At 38.1% G+C, this 19676-nt stretch overlaps 1 protein-coding gene across 3 annotated transcripts in view; it reads left to right on the top strand.

Annotated features, from left to right (window-relative positions):
* Positions 1-15697, top strand: part of esrrga (estrogen-related receptor gamma a) — a 194216-nt gene extending 178519 nt beyond the window's left edge. For all 3 annotated transcript variants that reach the window (XM_061237495.1, XM_061237487.1, XM_061237504.1), the window contains one exon: positions 15129-15697. In XM_061237495.1, the coding sequence (XP_061093479.1) occupies positions 15129-15373 (245 nt within the window). In that variant the 3' untranslated portion in view covers positions 15374-15697. The remainder of the gene's footprint in view (positions 1-15128) is intronic.
* The last annotated feature ends 3979 nt before the right edge of the window (positions 15698-19676 follow it).

The raw sequence follows: 19676 nt of genomic DNA, 5'->3' as shown, positions 1-19676 counted from the left end.
CAGGTCTGGACCACCCTCGCCTCACCACCCAACCTCCCTCTTCAATTCCTCCCAAAACATACCACCCACAAACAAATTGTATTGGAGAAGGAGAGAAATAAGGTTGGTAGAAGGATTAAGAGCAGAAAAATAACAAAATGCAAACTCTACACAGAAAGGCCCCGGTCAGGAATGCATACTAATCACATTTTTGCTGTGAGGCTACGATATTATCTACTGTACCACTGTGTTGCCACAAACCTCTGCCTACAAATCGCTCTGTAAACCTCGATAAAAAAAACTCTATATACAACTATGGGAGGAGACTTCAGACAAAAAAACTTTTAAGTCCACCCGACATCTTTTGTTTTAAATGAGCAATGAAATTAAAAAGTTATTCATCAATAATAACAAAATGTTATATTTTCCGAAAATGTAAATGTAAAACACGCTTCATTCAATTTTTTTTATCACATTTGTTTGCCTTTTGCTGCAAAACCCGCTATGTCCATCTGTGCTTTTTTTGCGGAAACCTTTAAGTACACCTGTTTGGACAAAGCAAAGGAAACTGTTGCAAAATCACCAAAGACACAACTGGAAACATTATAAACAATGAAAGCAGAATTTAAAATAGATATAGGGAGGGCAAAATGGAGCTATAGAAAGTAGACCGCTGTGTGTGCTTGTGAGCTCGCCAATACATTTCTCGCAGAAAGTAATTTGTCCACTTTTTTTACTTCACAGTAGTGGTGATCAAACACTATACAAGAACTAAGTGCTAGTGTGTTCTACACATTTACTGGTCCCTGTATGAGGTTATTATGATGTAGCTAGCATAATAGCACAAACCCATACAATTTGCTTTTTAACGGCAATTGGTCATTCGAACGATATAAATTAAAGCATTCGATTATGGTAAACGTCACCGAAGATTTCTGTTGCACTGTCCATAAATGACAAAAGTCACATGTCTATTATGCAAATCCATTTAAACTATTCACCAATCAGCTGGGACCTTCAAGTTTTAAGGTGGGATATGAGGAGTATCCAGCAAAAAATATTGACCTGGCTACAGTCAGAATTCTGAGAGTTCAAACTGCCACCAACTGCAATGTATGAGTATGTGAAGTCAACCAGTAAAAGCTATTGTTACATCACCATTTTCAAGCTCCATAAACGTTAACATTGGAATGTTCACTGAAATCTGCCTGTTTTTCGGTGCCATCGGGGTCCAGCATTTAACATTGATGGAATGCTAGTAAAGTGAGCACTTAAAAGCCAAAAAAAGTCATTTTCAAATCAAATTAAATAAAATTATGTTAATTAAATAATAATTAAATTTCCACATAAGCAGAATTATTGTCCACAACACGTTAATTTAAGGTTAAACTGATATTTTAATCAGTGGGGCGACATGGCTCAGGCAGTATGAGCAGTCGTCTGGCAGTTGGAGGGTTGCCAGTTCGATCCCCCGCCCGGGCTGTGTCGAAGTGTCCCTGAGCAAGACACCTAACCCCTAAATGCTCCTGACGAGCTGGTCGACGCCTTGCATGGCAGCCAATCGCCGTTGGTATGTGAGTGTGTGCATGAATGGGTGAATGAGAAGCATGAATTGTACAGCGCTTTGGATAAAGGCGCTATATAAATGCCAACCATTTTACCATTTTAATCGTAATATTCATGTTGATTTCCGGAAATAAATGTTTTGGTTGTCCTTCCTAATAGATGAAATATCCATGAATGTACAAATGGATAAGTCTATGATCCCTAGCCCCCAAAAGTGTCCAAATCTGTGACTTTTTAACCCTTATGTGCCTGGATTACACTGACAATTTCCTTTTCTTTATCCAATAAACAAAATTCACAATTAAGAGTATCACATCAGTTCCTGGCTAAAAAAAGACTCTTTATCTTTTGTCGCACAATAGTATGGGTTAAGTTGGGTATTACCCTGAAGTTTTCTGACAATGCAGACATACATACCGATCAGCCACAACAAACCACCTTAAACCAGTCTTTTCATGATCAAAAATGCTGTATGTGTATATAAACACATAATATATAATAATATTTCATTATGATATGTCTACTTATACAAGGAGATAATCATTAGTGATTTGCAATCAAAAGTAAATTTTTTACATGGAAATAGAAATCTTGCAAAGTCATTGGAAGGGGAGGGGGGTTACATTACTTTATTATTTAAATATCTTGGTACGTACTGGTGTTCATGATGACATCTATCTTAACAGATGCTCCAGGACCTATATCTTTTTTTTATATTAAACAAATACCACCTGCCATATTTAAAAATGCATGGCATCTAATCCTACATCAGTTTCACTCTTCTTCCCTCCATTGGATTCACATGGTACTGCATGTGGTGAAAGTTATGTAGGAATAGAGATTAAACTTTTGAATGAAAAAAATGGTTTAAGTAGGTGGTTTTCATGTTGTGGGTGATCGGTGTACATGCACACACTGCTCTCTCATTTGTGTTCATTTTAAAACTCACTAGTAGGCAATTATTAAGTCGCCTACTTTACCATTTGAAAATACACTACACCAATTATTTTTGGCTCGCACTCCAGCTTGTAGGGTTTTAAATGCTGTAGAACGGGCAGGATGACATGGCTGACAGCATTTCTGCTTGCCTGACGGTGAAACCACTACAGGTTCATAGTTCTCACAACTGTGAAGAATCAGTGAATATTCAACGTCACGTGATCTGATGCGCATCTTCTGATGGGCACTGTGAACATAGCGGCTTTTGCCAAAGAATGCAACCGCATTTAGAGGTTTCTGCCAACGAACTGTTTTGGAATAGCTTGTGTGGGATTTAGCAGTTTTTGAAGCACAAGTATTTGATTATGGCATACTAGGCATGAAGAGCTGTCACTTGATATTGTTATCAAATTTTTCATGGAAGTGGCCTTAAGTCTTCATATGCAATGAGACTAAAACATGTATTAGCCATTAGGACGGGTCCCTCTTGGTGTCATGAAGGACCTGGATCCAATAGCTCAGACTCCACCCATTTAGCAATAAATTGAAATCCACCCATTTAATCCCCACATAGGAAGAGATGTAAATGGATGTAGCTTCTTGTAAATAGCTTGGGGGCAGACAGAAATGCTTGTTGTATTCATGTGCAATGTATTGTGGGATAGCTAACTGGCCTTGCAAGACGTAAGTAGTACCTGCTGATGAAGGTTATCAACATTGTTGGGCTCTTTTTTTAAGTATAATTATTATATCTAAATAGGGAAATTAATTACCAGTATTTTTAAGTTACTTGATAATGGGGGAGACATGCCAAAATAATTAGGAAAGCAGAAGAAAAAGGTGGAAAAAGGCTCAGGGCTCAGGTTAAACCTGAGATATATATATTCATATTTTCATGAAATTGTGGTTTAAACACAATGCTAATCAAATGTATTGTAATTCAATAGCAAGCACATTGTGAGGGACTACATAAATATAACAGTGTCAAACAATGGTTCCTGGTTTGAGCATGTATTTTATGATGAGAAAGGGCTGTTAAAAACTGTTTTGCAAAAAAGAAAACATTCAAACAGCCATGTGGTGACAGACTCTGCAATATGATTTCACTACAACCCAGATCAGAATGTCTCTCAGATGCTAAAAGTTGATTCCACTGCCCATAAGTTGTATGAGGATTATGTGTCAGAGAGAATCAATGGGAATGTCCATCTGGGCACCAGTGAAGAAAGAGAATAACTGTTCATGTTCATGTCTAGGAACAAGATTTCCAAAGTGAAGATCCAAGACATGACTGTAGATCTGAAGGAGACCAAGCATCTGTTCGGCAGGCTGGTGGTTCTTTCAAACTCCAACTGACAAATTGACCAGAAGCAAACTCACACACACGCAACAGTTGGTTGTGTTTTGTAGACAACAACCACATAGAAGCAGATACAGTGGGAGCAATAATTATTTGATCCCTTGCTGATTTTGTAGGTTTGCCCACTTACAAAGAATGGAACTGTGTAGAATTTTTATCATAGGTACATTTTAACATTGAGAGACAGAATATCGCAAAATAATCAACAATAACAACATCATATAAATTGTATAAATTTAATATCATATTTTCACATGAAACAAGTATTTGATCCATAGAACAATAGGACTTAATGCTTGGTGGAGAAACCTTTGTTAGCAAGCACAGAGGTCAGACGTTTGTTGTAGTTTTTCACCAGGTTTGCACAGATCTTGGGAGGGATTTTGGTCCACTTCTCTTTGCAGATCCTCTCCAAATCCTTAAGGTTCCGAGGCTGTCGCTTGGCAACTCCCTCCACAGATTTTCGATGGGATTTAGGTCTGGAGACTGGCTAGGCCACTCCAAGACCTTAATATGCTTCTTTTTGAGGCACTCCTTTGTTGGCTTGGCCGTATGTTTTGGGTCATTGTCATGTTGGAAGACCCATCCATGACCCATTTTCAGTGCTCTCACTGAGGGAAGGAGGTTGTCGCCCAAAATTTCCTGGTACATGGCCCCATTCATCCTCTCCTCGATACGGTGAAGTCGTCCTGTCCCCTTAGCTGAGAAACACCCCAAAAGCATAAGGTTTCCACCTCCATGCTTCACAGTGGGGATGGTGTTCTTGGAGTTGTACTCAGCATTTCTCTTCCTCCAAACACGGCGAGTCGAGTTGATGCCAAATAGCTGTATTTTGGTCTCATCTGACCACATCACCTTCTCTCAAGCCTCCTCTGGATCATCCAGGTGTTCTTTGGCAAACTTCAGACGGGCCTGTACATGTGCCTTCTTCAGCAGAGGAACCTTGCGCGCTCAGCAGGATTTTAATCCTTCACGGTGTAGTGTGTTACTGATGGTTCTCTTCATGACTGTGGTCCCAACTGCCTTCAGGTCATTAACAAGCTCCTCCTGTGTAGTATTGGGCTGATCCCTGACCTTTCTCATGATCATTGATATCCCACGAGGCGAGATCTTGCGTGGAGCCCCAGACCGAGGGAGATTGGCGGTGACTTTGTGTTTCTTCCATTTTCTAATAATTGCTCCAACAGTTGTTAACTTCTCACCAAGCTGCTTGCTTATTTTCTTGTAGCCCATCCCAGCCTTGTGCAGGTCTACAATTTTGTCCCTGATGTCCTTAGACAACTCCTTTGTCTTGCCCATGGTGGAAACATTGGAATCTGATTGATTGTGTGGACAGGTGTCTTTTATACAGCTACATAACGATGTAACGAGTTGACACAGGTGTTTTGGGTAATGAGTTGAGATTAGGAGTGCTTCTTAATGGAAAACTAACTGGTCTGTGGGAGCCAGAATTATTGCTGATTGGTAGGGGATCAAATACTTATTTCATGCAGAAATACGATATTAAATTTATGAAATTTATATGATGTTGTTATTGGGGATTATTTTGTGATCTCTCAATGTTAAAATGTACCTATGATTTAAATTCTACACAGTTCCATTCTTTGTAAGTGGGCAAACCTACAAAATCAGCAAGGGATCAAATAATTATTGCTCCCACTGTAAGTTATTGATCTACCAATGCCATCTGGGCATCAATGATTCCAATAGTAGCAATAATAGTGTTAGCTATAGTCAACTGTGAGCTTCTCCTGCGAAATACATCAATTTCAAAGTGGACCCAATATGGCTGTCAAAGGCCTTGCTGGTAGTCCTTCACAGGGGCAGACAACATTAGAAGATTCTCTCATATTGGCAATGCAGCCTGGCTGCAGCTGTATTTCAAAGCAGAAGATGAGATATGCCACTGATGTGACAGAGGATCTTCTGAGCACCTTAGCTAGGTTTGTCTATACAGCATGCTTGCAAATGGGCACCCAAATTAAGAGCATCCCTGAGCTATGCTGGCATGCCATGATGGCATCTGTTCGGCAAATACATGGCAGAGGACGGCAAACTGCCACAAACACTAGATGCTCAACATTATGTTACATTACTGTATCCCAGTCAAACAACTTTGTCACAAGGCTATAGGCTGTCCCTCCACAAAAGCAGCACATTTTGAGAGCCAGGCTAGATTGTGGGCACAAGCAGCAACAACTCAATGGGACATCCCAGATGCCTCACAGAATGGATTCTGCAAGAACAAAGGTGGAAATGTCAAACTTTAGCTACTGAGGTCCTCCTGGCACCAGTGGCTGTCATTGAGATGGTTAGTTGTTAGTGCAAAACTCATTATTATAGTGCCTGGTCCTCTTGCAAGGAAAAGGACCTGACATATGTCCATGCTGCACAGTCTGGAAGAGTGATGAAGACAGTCAGGATGTTATGATCAGTAATGATAGTGATGATGATACCAGTGGTGATTAAAGTAAATGATAAATGATCTCTGTAAATTGGTATATGTCCTTCAGAGATTATGTTTTTGAACTTAAATATGTCTAAAATATGGTTGTTTCAATTTTACATTGTGCCCTACTTCGGTGACATTTATGTTATTATAATCTAAAGTAGATCCAAGGAAATGTGATTAGGGTTTGTCTCATCAAATTGAAATAAACTTCAGTGATTGGTTCTGTAAAAACTGATTTGTCTATTGAAATTAGAACATTCGGGATTTCATCCTCCTGAGACCTAGATCATGTCCTATGGAAACAATGCAATGTCTTTGGAAAGGAAGTAGTTTAGGAAAAAAATGTGTCCTCATGTGAGGTGTCCTCATATAATGTGTGGATGAATGGGTTTCGACCCGGTCCAGGGAAGTGGACAGTAGAATAGGGAGCGGCAACGAACACTGCAGGCCGAATGTTAACTCCAGTCCTAAACTAAATTAATCTTGGCTAATCTTCGAAAGTTTACTTGGCAGGAAGCAGCATGTTGCCTACCCCCAACGGAGATCAGATATCCACCCAGGATTGCCTTCAAAAATAATAAAGGAAAAATAATAAAGCAAAATAGCATATAGTGTCCCGACATAAGGATGAAATCTAGCCAGGAAGATTGCTACAGTTGCATTGCAAGTGTTTCTGGTGTCACACATCTCCCCTCTAAACTGGGTAAGTTTACTGGGTGGATTTGTAAATGTTAACCAGCGATGCAGTTATTTAAAATTGAAATGCATTGTGCTGGGCGGCACGGATGGTGCAGTGGGTAGCACTGCCGCCTCACAGCAAGGAGGTCCTGGGTTCGAATCCCTGTCGGATGGGGCCTCTCTGTGCAGAGTTTGCATGTTCTCCCCGTGTTTGCGTGGGTTTCTTCCGGGTACTCTGGTTTCCTCCTACAGTCCAAAGACTGTGTATTCCTGCCTTTCGCCCAGTGTATGCTGGGATAGGCTCCAGCCCCCCTGCGACCCTGTTCAGGATAAGCGGGTAAAGATAATGGATGGATGGATGGATGGATGCATTGTGCTGTGTGTAACTTATTTCCTTGGCGAGATGGCAAGCTAGCCGGGCAGTTATTTACCATACTCCTTAGCCTGCAGGCTACTGCATGTTGATGCAAACATGTTAAAACGATAGGATGGTTTTGTTCTTTTACCAAAGATAAAAATATAAGCAGGGGTCGTTAATATTTTTGGGCAATACGCCCTTTAAATAAAACTGTTTTTTTGCTGGTACTTAAAGCTTTTAAGGTCACAACTGTGTCAGCATGTTGCTGTGGTTGCATAAGTTGGTTATGTTCTGCTGAAACTACAGAAGCTTGCCAGATGGCTAAGTCTGGTTTTGATTCCTATTTTATCTTGATTAAATTAAAGGTTTTAAATAAGGCTTAAATGAGTTTCTTATTTATAATTCCCAGTCCACCTTAAAGTTTACACCGTTGTTGTAACTGCCACCGTTGTTGTAATTCACATGAAAAGTGAGTCGCTAATAAACCCATCAGAAATACAACTATGCAAAATCCCCATGTAAAAATATCCTATACGACATTGCCTAGGTCATAAAGACTTCCAGAGTGCAAGTATGAAAAAGCTTTTGATTTGCAAAAGGTGCAACCAATGACAGTCGAGTTGAGCCAATGACAGTCAAGGAAGCCATTATGAAAACACTAAGAGACATAGGCCAAGCAGAGACATAGGCCAAGCAGTAGGCTTACCAAAACAAACTGTTCTGTGATTAGTTATGGCTTGCAGTTTCCAAAAATATATAAGTTTGCCAATCTCCAAAACATTTTAACAATACCAAAAATCTGAACATAGTGAACCTGACTATATGTGACCAGCATAGTCAGTCGGAAGTCACAACGGTTAATTTCACATAAATTCATGTTTATGTATCATTTTTGGCCATCATTTTCATTTTGTAGAACAATATGTTGGCTTTCATAATCTGCATGTTGCAATGCCAAATTCAGAGTAAAAATATTCACCATTCAGTCACACAATCATGATCACTGGAGACCACTTTAATATATTGGCTTTCATGACTTGTATGCCTCAATGTCAAATTCAGTTAAAAAGTTTAGTTTTAAATGTTTAAAACGTAAGATGCTGAGGTAGCAATGGAGTTTCGCATCATTTGGAGGTTATCACCGTTCACCAGTCACCTGGCTACTGGGGGCACTGAAAATGCAACCTTACACAACTCCTTTGATATCTTGAGTAGAGGTAACTTTGGTATCGTTAGAAAGCTTACATTCTCTTCCTTCTATTAGTTTCTGTAACGTTTTGTGGTCAATACGACTGGCCGTGATAGAGCAGGTCACACAAGAAAATATTATATAATGCTGTGACAAAATGGGACCAATGTTTTTTGTTTTTTTTACAGTGTGACCTTCTTCATGAAGGTCACAATGACAATCACCTTGTATAATTTATGTACACACTGTATTATGCTGCTGTAGCCTATCCACTTAGAGGTTTGGTGTGTTGTGTGTTCAGAGATGCTCTTCAGCATACCATGGTTGTAATGTGTGATTATTTTTGTTACTGTCACCTTCCTGTCAGCCTTGACCAGTCTGGCCCTTCTCCCCTGCAGAACTGCTGCTCACTGGATGTTTTTTGTTTTGCGCAACATTTGCTGAAAACTCTAGAGACTGTTGTCTCCACGGTCAAAGACACTTTGATCACATTTCCTCTCCATTTGATCTGATAAGAAGCTGAACGTCTTTACCAGCTCTTCATGCTTCTATGCATTTAGTTGCTGCCACGATTGGCTGATTAAATATTTTCCTTAACAAGCAGTGTTTATTTAATAAAGTGATCACTGAGTGTAGTTCCACCATTCCAGTCCATTATATTTCACAAGTCCTTATCCAAATCAGTGATTTGGTGCATTAACAGCTATCAGGGCATAGCATCCACTTTCCGTGATGGAGAAGCAATGTTATTCTCACAGCATGGACACTGAAATACATCTTTCCCAGGATCCTTGGCTTTCTGTCTACACCTCCAGCAGTGATAGTTAGATTGATAGCAGTGCTGGTGCTGCATCCTTCAAGGAAAGATGCAGGTAAGCACTTTCTCCCAGGGATTTCTGTCAGATCACAGGTCACTTTTCTGATACCCAAAGCTCATGTGACTGATGAACGAGGCCTCACTGTCTGAATTCAAGATGGGAGCGCAGCCTCCAGACGAAGACAGGCTGGAATATTGAACTGCTGCTCAGACCATACAGTGCCTCTAAAAGCTAGAACACATTGCCCCAAGTGTGAGAACAAACAGAGAAGATAATTTATGCTTTATCAGTACAGACAGCTGAGGTCTGATGGCAAATTCCTCCACACATCCACATCTTGTTAATTACTAAATATTCCTGTGCATGCCTCTGACATTTCTGCAAGACAATTGCAGCCAGCACAAAGATAGTCTAGAGACAGAAGAGTCTGTACACATCCCATTCAAATGGGTCCTGCTGAGCAGCATCAGTGCCGTTTCATATCCTGCCCTCGAGCTGTTCTTTTATGTTCTGCATTCATAGGCCCAAGGGGATCGGTGGCCATTTACAGAATTAAATATTTGTGTGCTTTCAGCTGGTGCACTAATATAAACACAAGCACGGTGATCAGACTCATAGATGTATACTGTATTCCTACTGACCAAATTAAGACTTCATAATCACCACCCTCAAGCAAATGTCAGCTAGGCATAAAACAGCATGAGGGATTCTAAATATTTAGAAAACACATCATAAATGACACCAGCACGGTCTGTACATTTGAGGAATTCATACATGTTTTTAAAAATGCAAAATGCAATATGAGACAAAGGAACTGGAGTAAACACAAAACACATTTTGTTAAATCACAATTTCATTTATTTGATGAAAAAAAGTTATCAATCACCCAAATCATCCTTGTGAAAAAGTAATTGCCCCCTTAAACTTCGTAACTAGTTGCACCACCTTCAGCACCAATACTTGCAACCAAATGCATCCCACAATTTGATATCAGTCTTTCCCATTGCTGTGAAGGAATTTCAACGCACTCCTCTTTGCAGACTGAAAAATTGGCGGGTTTTCGAGCCCGTTTCAGGTCCTGCCACAGCATCTTTATTGCGTTTTTGTTTCTTTCCAGCCATTCAGATGTGGACTTGCCTTTGTGTTTTGGATCACTGCATAACCCAATTACACTTAAGCTTCAGCTCACAAACAGATGACCGGGCATTCTCCTTCAGAATTTTCTGGTATAGAGCAGAATTCATGGTTTCTACTATAATGGCAAGTCAAAGCATCCCCACACCATCACACTACCACCACCATGTTTGACTTCTGCTACAATGTTCCTTGTGTGAAATCCTGTATTTGCTTCACGAAAGAAATGATGGAACCCCTGTCATCCAAAAACTTGACTCATTTATCACTCATACAAAGAACTTGCGCATTTTCAAATTCAAGAGCTTCAGTTCATGTTTACATCAACCATCAGAATGGGGAAAAAATTTGATCTAAGTGAATTTGAATATGGAATGTTGTTGGTGGCAGACAGGGTGGTTTGAGTTAGAAACTGATCTCATTTGATCTCAGAAACTGTTGATCTCCTGGGATTTTCATGCATACTAGTCTCTAGAGTTTGCAAAGAATGGTGCAAAAAAATCCAGTGAGCAGCAGTTCTGCAGACAGAAACGCCTTGACAGAGACGTCAGAAGAGAATCACCAGATTGGTCAAAGGAGAATCACCAGGCTGGTCAGGTGACAGTAATGCAAATACAAAAAATTAAGAGGGAAGCCACTGTATACTGCAAAAAAACTATTTTAATACCTAAAAAATAGACAAGCGTTTTCAGAAAGTTGCAGAACACACATTGGCTTAATAAATGCAGACCAATATCATTGCAACGCATTTCGAGTAGTGAACTCCTCTTCAGGCAGCAATAGTGAGTGTGTGGGATCCTGTCCAACATATAGGTAGGGGGGAGGGGTTTATATCATGATTAGTTCATCCTAAACAGGTGTGGAAAAGGTGTGGTCAATGACCTAATTACCTTGATTAAGACTAAACAAAATGTATACAAGCAAACCCAGTCATCGTGGTGCTTATAACAGATGGTATAAGTCAAAGCATAATCATATTATCATTAAGCCAAACAGTAATAAGTATACATATATGCAAAGGAGGAAATAGAGAAGCCTATACAAAGCACCATCAAAAGTACCTAATTAAGAGAAGAAAGGCTGATCAATAGAATGGAGATCTAGTGACTCATTAAGACCATATGGGGCGATTGTGTTTAGGTGATATATCCACAGTGCTTCTGCCTGTTTGCGATCAAAGTTAGCCCCACGGTTGGAGGGTTCAACTTCTATTGCCCAGAATTTGAGATCCATCTCTGAGTGGCCATGTTGAATAAAGTGTGTAGCTAGAGGGTAAGTGTCATTCTTGCGTCCTATTGTACTCTTGTGTTCTGTTACAGGGACACTGAATTGCATATATCACACCCTTTGTGGCACATGTCAGGGTGTGTAGGGGTACACACACTTTTTAGTATGAGGGTTGTTGAATTCTTTAAGGCGAGCAGACCGCAGGCACCATTTCCACACGGCTGATATCCAGTAGGTGGGGGTAATCCTGTAATTCTGAGTTGCTTCTGTACTGGGAGCTTGTGCTCTGCATGGACCAGTTTATCTCTGAGGTTGGTATTCCATCTGAATAGGTCTGTCTTTGAAGGTTTCATGGAGTTCCAACACATTCCAAATTTTAATTATAACCTTAGATCAATCGGTTGGTTGTGTGTCTTTGTTTCGGTTGAAGTAGGGCGTCTATTCTCTATTTCCTCTTTTGCATATATGTATACTGATTAGTGTTTGGCTTTATAAGCATCACAATGACTGGGTTTGCTTGTATGAATTTTGTTTAATCTTAATCAAGGTAATTAGGTCATTGACCACACCGTTTTCATGCCTTTTTAGGATGAACTAATCATAATGTAAACCCCTCCCCTCTACCTATATGTTGGACAGGATCCCCCACACTCACTATTGCCGCCTGAAGAAGAGTTCACGACTCGAAATGCGTTGCAATGATAGTGATCTGCATTTATTAAGCCAGTGTGTGTTCTTTCACCATCTGAAAACGCTGAAAAGGGTGTGTATTTTTTAGGTATTAAAATAGTTTTTTTGCAGTATACAGTGGCTTCCCTCTTAATTTTTTGTATTTTGGACTTTTGCCTTTTGGATACCCTATTTTCCACTTTTTTGTGTAGTAATGCAAATAACCTCACATTTCAACAGTGGTATGCAGAAGAGCATCTCTAAAAACACAACACATCATAACTCTAAGTGAATAGGCTACAGCAGTAGAAGTGTAAAAGATAAGTCTAATAAATACCTAATAAAGTGTTCACTGAGTGTATATGCATATACTTTATATATTACATTATATTACATGTCATTTAGCTGATGCTTTTATCCTAAGTGACTTACAGTCGATTAGACTAAGCAGGAGACAATCCTCCCCTGGAGCAATGCAGAGTTAAGGGCATTGCTCAAGGGCCGTGCGGATCTTATTGTGGTCACACCGGGGATCGAACTGACCTTGCAGGTCCCAGTCATGTACCTTAACCACGATGCTACAGGCCGCCCACAATAAATAAATTCACAATTAAACTTTGTAACATTGTTGAAGTTCAGCATTTTACTGTATTTGAATTACAATATAATTGTGAATGAATTAATATTAATTTAAAATAAAATTATTTCTAGTCATAGGACAGAATATTTAATCATCTTAGCCTTTGTTGATAATAAAAGCACTTGTCAACTTCCATTTTAGTCATTGATTTCGTGTTAATTTGTCCGATTGGGTGTTTCCCAGTCCTGCATTAGTTGTGTGCTCCCCTCAGTCATCAAAGCCCTCATTAGATTTTCGCCCAGGTACATAAAATTCCCATACACTGCCATCCAACAAGTACATACTATGAATGACTTCCATGCCATAGGAGAAATAGACTGTAGCCTACACATGTAGTCTAAGCATTTATGCGCCTTCGCCTTTCCAATTCCCCTTCCTTAATTGCAAGCAGTATCACTCCAAAGTCCAAATTATATCAGATACAAAATACAACTTGTTAAATGCCATTGTTCGATCACTGGAGATGGGTGGCTTATTGGTAGTGACTTGTCACCAATTAATTGTATTTTTATTTCCAAGCATTTTTCCCAAATTCTAATTGCAGGTCTCTTAATTCTACTGATAGCGCCACTAAAAAGTTTACACTTTTGTTTATTGATCACAGAAAGCAGGACTTCAATCTCCAAACTGGTGAAGTTATCTTTTTCTTAGATTCAATTTTTATGAATGACTTCTGGACACATGGGATGCCTTATATGGCATGTTAATGGCTCAATTACGAACAGGTAGGATTCAACATGTTTCCGTCAGCATTTAGGATAGTTTTCAGAGAGTTTGTTCAATCTGATGTGGCACACTGGTACGAACCCATCGTAAAAAAGTAAGAGTAAAAAATTCAAACCCATCATTTTGTCTGAATGAATTATTAATTAATTTATTTATTTAATGACAAGTCATCAAACACCCAAATCACCCCCTTATAGGAAGGGGTTGGTTGCAATTATTGCAACCCAATGTGGTTCAACCAGTTATTACGTTTAAGTAACTGGTTGAACCACATTTGGTTGCAATAATTGCAACCAACCCCTTCCTATAAGGGGGTGATTTGGGTGTTTGATGACTTGTCATTAAATAAATTAATTAATTAATAATTGAATAGAATGTGTTTTGTGTTCACTTGGGCCCCTTTGTGTCTTATGAAAACAACATAAGCTATGGCGGGAAAAAGAATTAAGAAAGAAGCGGCCCCACAGCTTTACAGCAAACAAAATGGAGATATTGTTAGAGGATGTAGCTCTGAATAAAGGAACATTGTTTTCCAGTTTTAGGACTACGGTGTCCAACAAAACAAAGAAAGAACTATGGTTAAACATTGCTCCAGTGGGAAATTGTCAGTTTATAAATACGATTTAAAAAGCAATTAGACAACATTTTCAATAAAGTGCAACATGCATCCTTCGTAATGTAGAATTGTATTCTTTGCATGAAAACAGTCCCATTAATGTGGTATTTTAGTAATATTATTAGCCAACTACAACTGTAGAATTATTAGTGTACATATTGCATATTGAGTAACTAAGAACAACAGCTGATTTCAGAGGCTCACAGTCGTAACAGTAGCGTGTGTTGACAACATCGATAAGGTAGAGCTAAGAGTGGTCCAGACCAACCTTACGAAAGTACCACCTACAGAAGGTATACTTAACTAAGAACGTTTCGGAAAATATGAAACTTTAAGGTTGAGCTTAAGGTATAACTTACGAATGACGTAGCGTTAAGAAGGCTTTGAGAAATGCAGCCCTGGACATTGTTATTATTATCCGATGTTCACCTGTTTTTTAAGGTTGTCATATTTTTCATCCAATTTTCACCAGTTTTTAAAAATGAAAAATAAAACCCGAAAAATTCCCCCAGATATTTAATTAAAAATAATCCCCTGAAAATGATTAAGTATATTTTTGATTGATCATTTCTTTATTCTTTATTTCCTACCAATCCAGTAATGTTATTCAAATTGAAAAGGTGATTGTTAATTTCTCATTGCATATTCAGTACATATCGTACTTACAGTATATTACAGTGCAGTTCTCTCATACGTTTGCGTTGGTTGTAGGCTGCAGAGACTTTAGAGAGGTTTAGAGGGACATACTATTAAAATGGGATGTTTGGTACCTTGCAGACTCCATGCACATAGAGGATGTTGAGGCAGTGCAGAAGCTGCAGGATGTGTTGCATGAAGCTCTGCAGGACTACGAGGCAGGGCAGCATGTGGAAGACCCGCGCCGGGCTGGAAAGCTGCTCATGACCCTCCCTCTCCTCCGGCAAACCTCCACCAAGGCCGTGCAGCACTTCTACAGCATCAAGCAGGATGGCAAAGTGCCCATGCACAAACTGTTTCTGGAGCTGCTGGAGGCCAAGGTCTGACTCCAACCTCCTGACCCCACCACCCTTCATGACCCCACCCTCAGAGAGAAGAATAAAAGAGAGAACAAAAGAGGTTGGTGATGGAAGGGGTCAGGCTCGAGACAAACTCCACTCCAGCTGGGAGACTTTGACACTTCCACCACTGGAGGAACCTTGTCGTTTAAATGTAACACATTACAAGGAGAAATGTACACAGTGACAATGGTGTTTGTAACTATCAATGGCAGTAATATGTATTAAATTGTTACATGGTGACTACTAATGAAAACAAAAAGGGAAAGTATGACTGCACAGATCATTTAGCAGTGAACCAGCTTTCAACTCCTTTCTTCTGAGTTTCTGGTGCAGTTTTTTGTGCTGTTAAAACCATTTTATTTTTCTCCAAGAATTCTGGAGCAGATGAGAGGACACCAGCCCTGCCAAAGGATGCAGATACATTCAGTGGATGCCAGAAAACTTTATGATATTGCATAAATGTCCCCTGTAACAAAGAAATCAAAGCAAGCAGTTGCTGCTTGCAGTAGAGTCTGGCACAGCACTTTGACTGAATGAATTAGATATCATGGGAGCAGTGTATTGATGCAATGGGCAAGCAGAGGTCAAAAGAAACTTCTGTTTTGTCATTGCATATTCCATCTAGATCCTCATTTATTTCTTTTCAAGTCTTCCAAATAAATAAGTTTTATGTTTTTCAGGGAACAGCTCAATGACTAATGCAATATATAAATGAAAAAAGAACAGCTTTTAATTTAAGATTTTTTATTTTGTCTGTTTTGATCAAAGATTTAAAAAAATAATCTTGTTGTAATGAAGGCAAACTATATAAATAAGTTTGAAGATATTGTTTTAAATTATGTGGTGTTAATTGATTGATTTTTGTAGTCCTTCCAATGTTAGCCTTTTTATTAATTGTGAGAACATTTAACTTCTTCAAGCAATAATAATTTAAATTGAAGGTGCATGTTAACACATATGCAATTTATGTTTTTGTCAGTCCAAGTCAAATATATTATTTTACCTTTAGGCTACATACCCTCCAGCTTTTACCTCTTTGATTGCCACCTACAATTAGATTACAGTACTGAAGACAAAGGTCACATATCCACACCAGATACTTGAGAACACCTACAACAAATGTTTTAGTAACTTGGAAGCTGAAATACTAATAATTTCATTTTGCAATAAAAAGAAAATAGCACTTGTGGAAAATTACTGGAGCTTGGCTGCAAAACAATTCTGGAATGTGACATTGTCCTGGTCATTCCCTTTTTATCATTTATTTTATTATTGTACCTTCAAAAGATTCCAATAACAATACATACAGGATATAATCTACAGCATTTCATATGAGAAGATAAATATTACGTCAAGATGAAACTGCTTCACTTTCTATAATGGCTATTTCAATATTAGTACGGGGTCCATGTATTTTCAGAATATTGTATTGTAAATTAACAGGTTAGAAATCTAACCTAAGACATTTTATTGGTACAACATTTAAACATAAAGTTTTTCAATGTTTATAATTTCCTATGCTTTTTTATTTAAAAAAATATATTTGGTTCCCTTTTCCTTTGTTTTTTCTGTTACATTTAAAGATACGTGTACGTTTTGTGGTATTCCAGTTCTCGTGCTGTGCGCTTATATTAGACACAGGGTAGAATTAGAGACAATACTGGATGTACAAATCCTCAGGAGATTTCAGCAGTGTATTCTTGAATTACATATCTGGTAATCAGGCTCTTCCTATTAACTGCTAGATCAACAAATCCAAAACAATATCTATGCTGACATATAAGTGAATAATTAATTATCGAAAAAGAAGGAAACGCATATATAAAAGGGATCATTTGTGTAACAGATTATTATAGAATAGCAAGGTCTTAGGTTTAAATAAAAAATAATAATTTGAGTATTTCAAATCAATAGATTCTGTAATTTTATTTTTATGCATTTTTATTTGTTTTACAAAATGCTGTACATAATGCCTCCCTTGCCAATCAGCTAAGTTGCAATATTAGCTTTACTCTTTGAAGTTGAAAAACAATATTTCGTTTTTTGCTGCAAATCAATTTTACAAAACTATTGCTTACTTTGTGTGCTTAACTAAGATAAACAGACAAAAAGTAAAATAATAAATAATTTTTCTTATGAAAATGGGGGGTTGTGGGCTTTTTATTTTCCTTCAGTCTTGTTCTATAAATACTGTGTATCATTAGCTATACAACTATATAATAGATTGTGGTTGAGAGGTAACCGTACTGTGATTCTAGACTTAATAATCACCCATAGCAACTCATGGTCAATAACTTGAAGGTTCTTGCTGTTGATAAGTTGTTGGCATTTTCATTACATGCATACAGAACTCCTGGAAGAAAGGTGCTGTTGTCCCTTTGGGGATTTAAAAATACATATTTATTTATCTACCTATATAACTCACATTTGCTGGACATACATGGGGATGAAAGATATGAAAACAATCTCTAACCAGTGATTTAAGCTTGGCTGATTTTGATCAGTGGAATTTGAAAACTAATCGAGAAAACAAATAAGACTTGATTTTTCTTGCAAAAGGAAACGTCTTATCCCACAAAATATAAAGTCTGTATTCAGCACAGCATAGCTTTGTTCAAAGTGTGTATATAAGGAAAATACAGTTACCCCAACCACACATAAAAAACTATACATAATAATAAAAAAAACATTTTTAGAAAAATTGACAGTATCTGCATTGTCGGACAATAGCTAAAGTTTTCAGCTTAAATCATGTGTCTTTCAACACCTTACTCAAATGTTGAATATAAACAACTTGCATTACTTAGCCATACTAGATTTTTTTCTGACATATTTTCTAATTTAAAGCAATATGATTGTGCAACAAACAGATGTTGCACTTCCTGTTTTATTTAGATCAAAATGCTGTATTTATTGGACTATTTTGCATTTAAATGATAGGATTAATGATGTGAAAATGTACAAACAACTGCTATTTTTATTATAGAAAAGAATATAGGTGTTGATTGTTGTATTTATTAATGCATCAGTGTATATCTGCCAGGTAATTGAAATGGCAGTTTTACATGCAAATGTGAAAAAATAAAAAAAGAAAGGGAGAAAAGAAAGAAAAACATTTTAAATGGTTTTAAATTAGTATAAATATAAAACTGTCAGTCCAGGAGTTGCTGAAATAATCTGTAGTGACAACCATGTCTGTAGTTCTAGATGTGCTCCACATCTGTAAAACAATTACCTGTATATTTTTGTGATGTGTACCATAAAGTGTGCTCCAACAATATGAACATTTGTGTAAATGTATTTATTTTACATTGTATATAGTGTTCAATGCAAAATGAGAGACCTATGATTCTGTAACTATGATCAGTTCAGATGTGTAATTCCAATTATGCCTTTCACGATAATGGTAGAGCAATATTAAACATGCTTCCAGTTTTGAACTTTTCCTCTCACCTGTGTTTATTTCAATGTTGTTTTTATTGGGAGGTAGCTTCACCTCTATGGTTAATTAAATGCTTTTTCTTTACGCCTTAATGCCCATGAAATATATTTTCAATTTATGTATAATTACCATGTAATGCCAATATCTACTGAGTAAATGGTAAGGACTTGATCTGGAATAAAGTTTAAGGCTGAGGGGTATTTAAGTATTTAGGGATAAAAAGTGGCCCACTGCCTGTTTTAACATGATTCAGTTATCCAACTCACCTGAATCCATTGTTCCACCAATTGACAAGCCTCAAGAACATCATTATTTGTTTTGATGCATTAAATGCATAGAAACAGATTAGGCAGTACAGCTCATGACAAATACTGCAAATAAATCCTACAAAACACAATACAATTTGCATATCACTTCCCAGCCATATTGCTATTTTATATATCGTGAAGCACACTCATTAATTATTTTAATCTCAGAACATATTGTTGCAGTCTAGTCAAAGAGTATAAACCATGGCTGGGGTTTTTGGATAAGGTGCAGAAACTACAGTCTCAAGCAGAGTTTTTGAAGCTTTGGAAGCTTAAGACCAATATCATTAGGCCAGGGGTCAGCAACCCTGGCCTTTGAGAGCCACGGGGAGTTTGCTGTTTTTTGTTTGCACCTCAACATCAGCAACCAATTCTGAACCAAGAAAAATGTGAGGTAAGAACTGTATAGTCAACTGCTTTCATTGATTAAGTGCTGAGTGCTGAAATGTAAATGCCTGCATTTATATGGCGCCTTTACCCAAAGCGCAGTACAATTAATGCTTCTCATTCACCCATCCACACACACACACACACTCAC

Source organism: Conger conger, chromosome 1 (assembly GCF_963514075.1).
Source record: "Conger conger chromosome 1, fConCon1.1, whole genome shotgun sequence".
Lineage (NCBI taxonomy): Eukaryota > Metazoa > Chordata > Actinopteri > Anguilliformes > Congridae > Conger > Conger conger.
The sequence above is the reverse complement of the archived record's forward strand: the minus strand, read 5'-3'. Positions and strand labels throughout refer to the sequence as shown.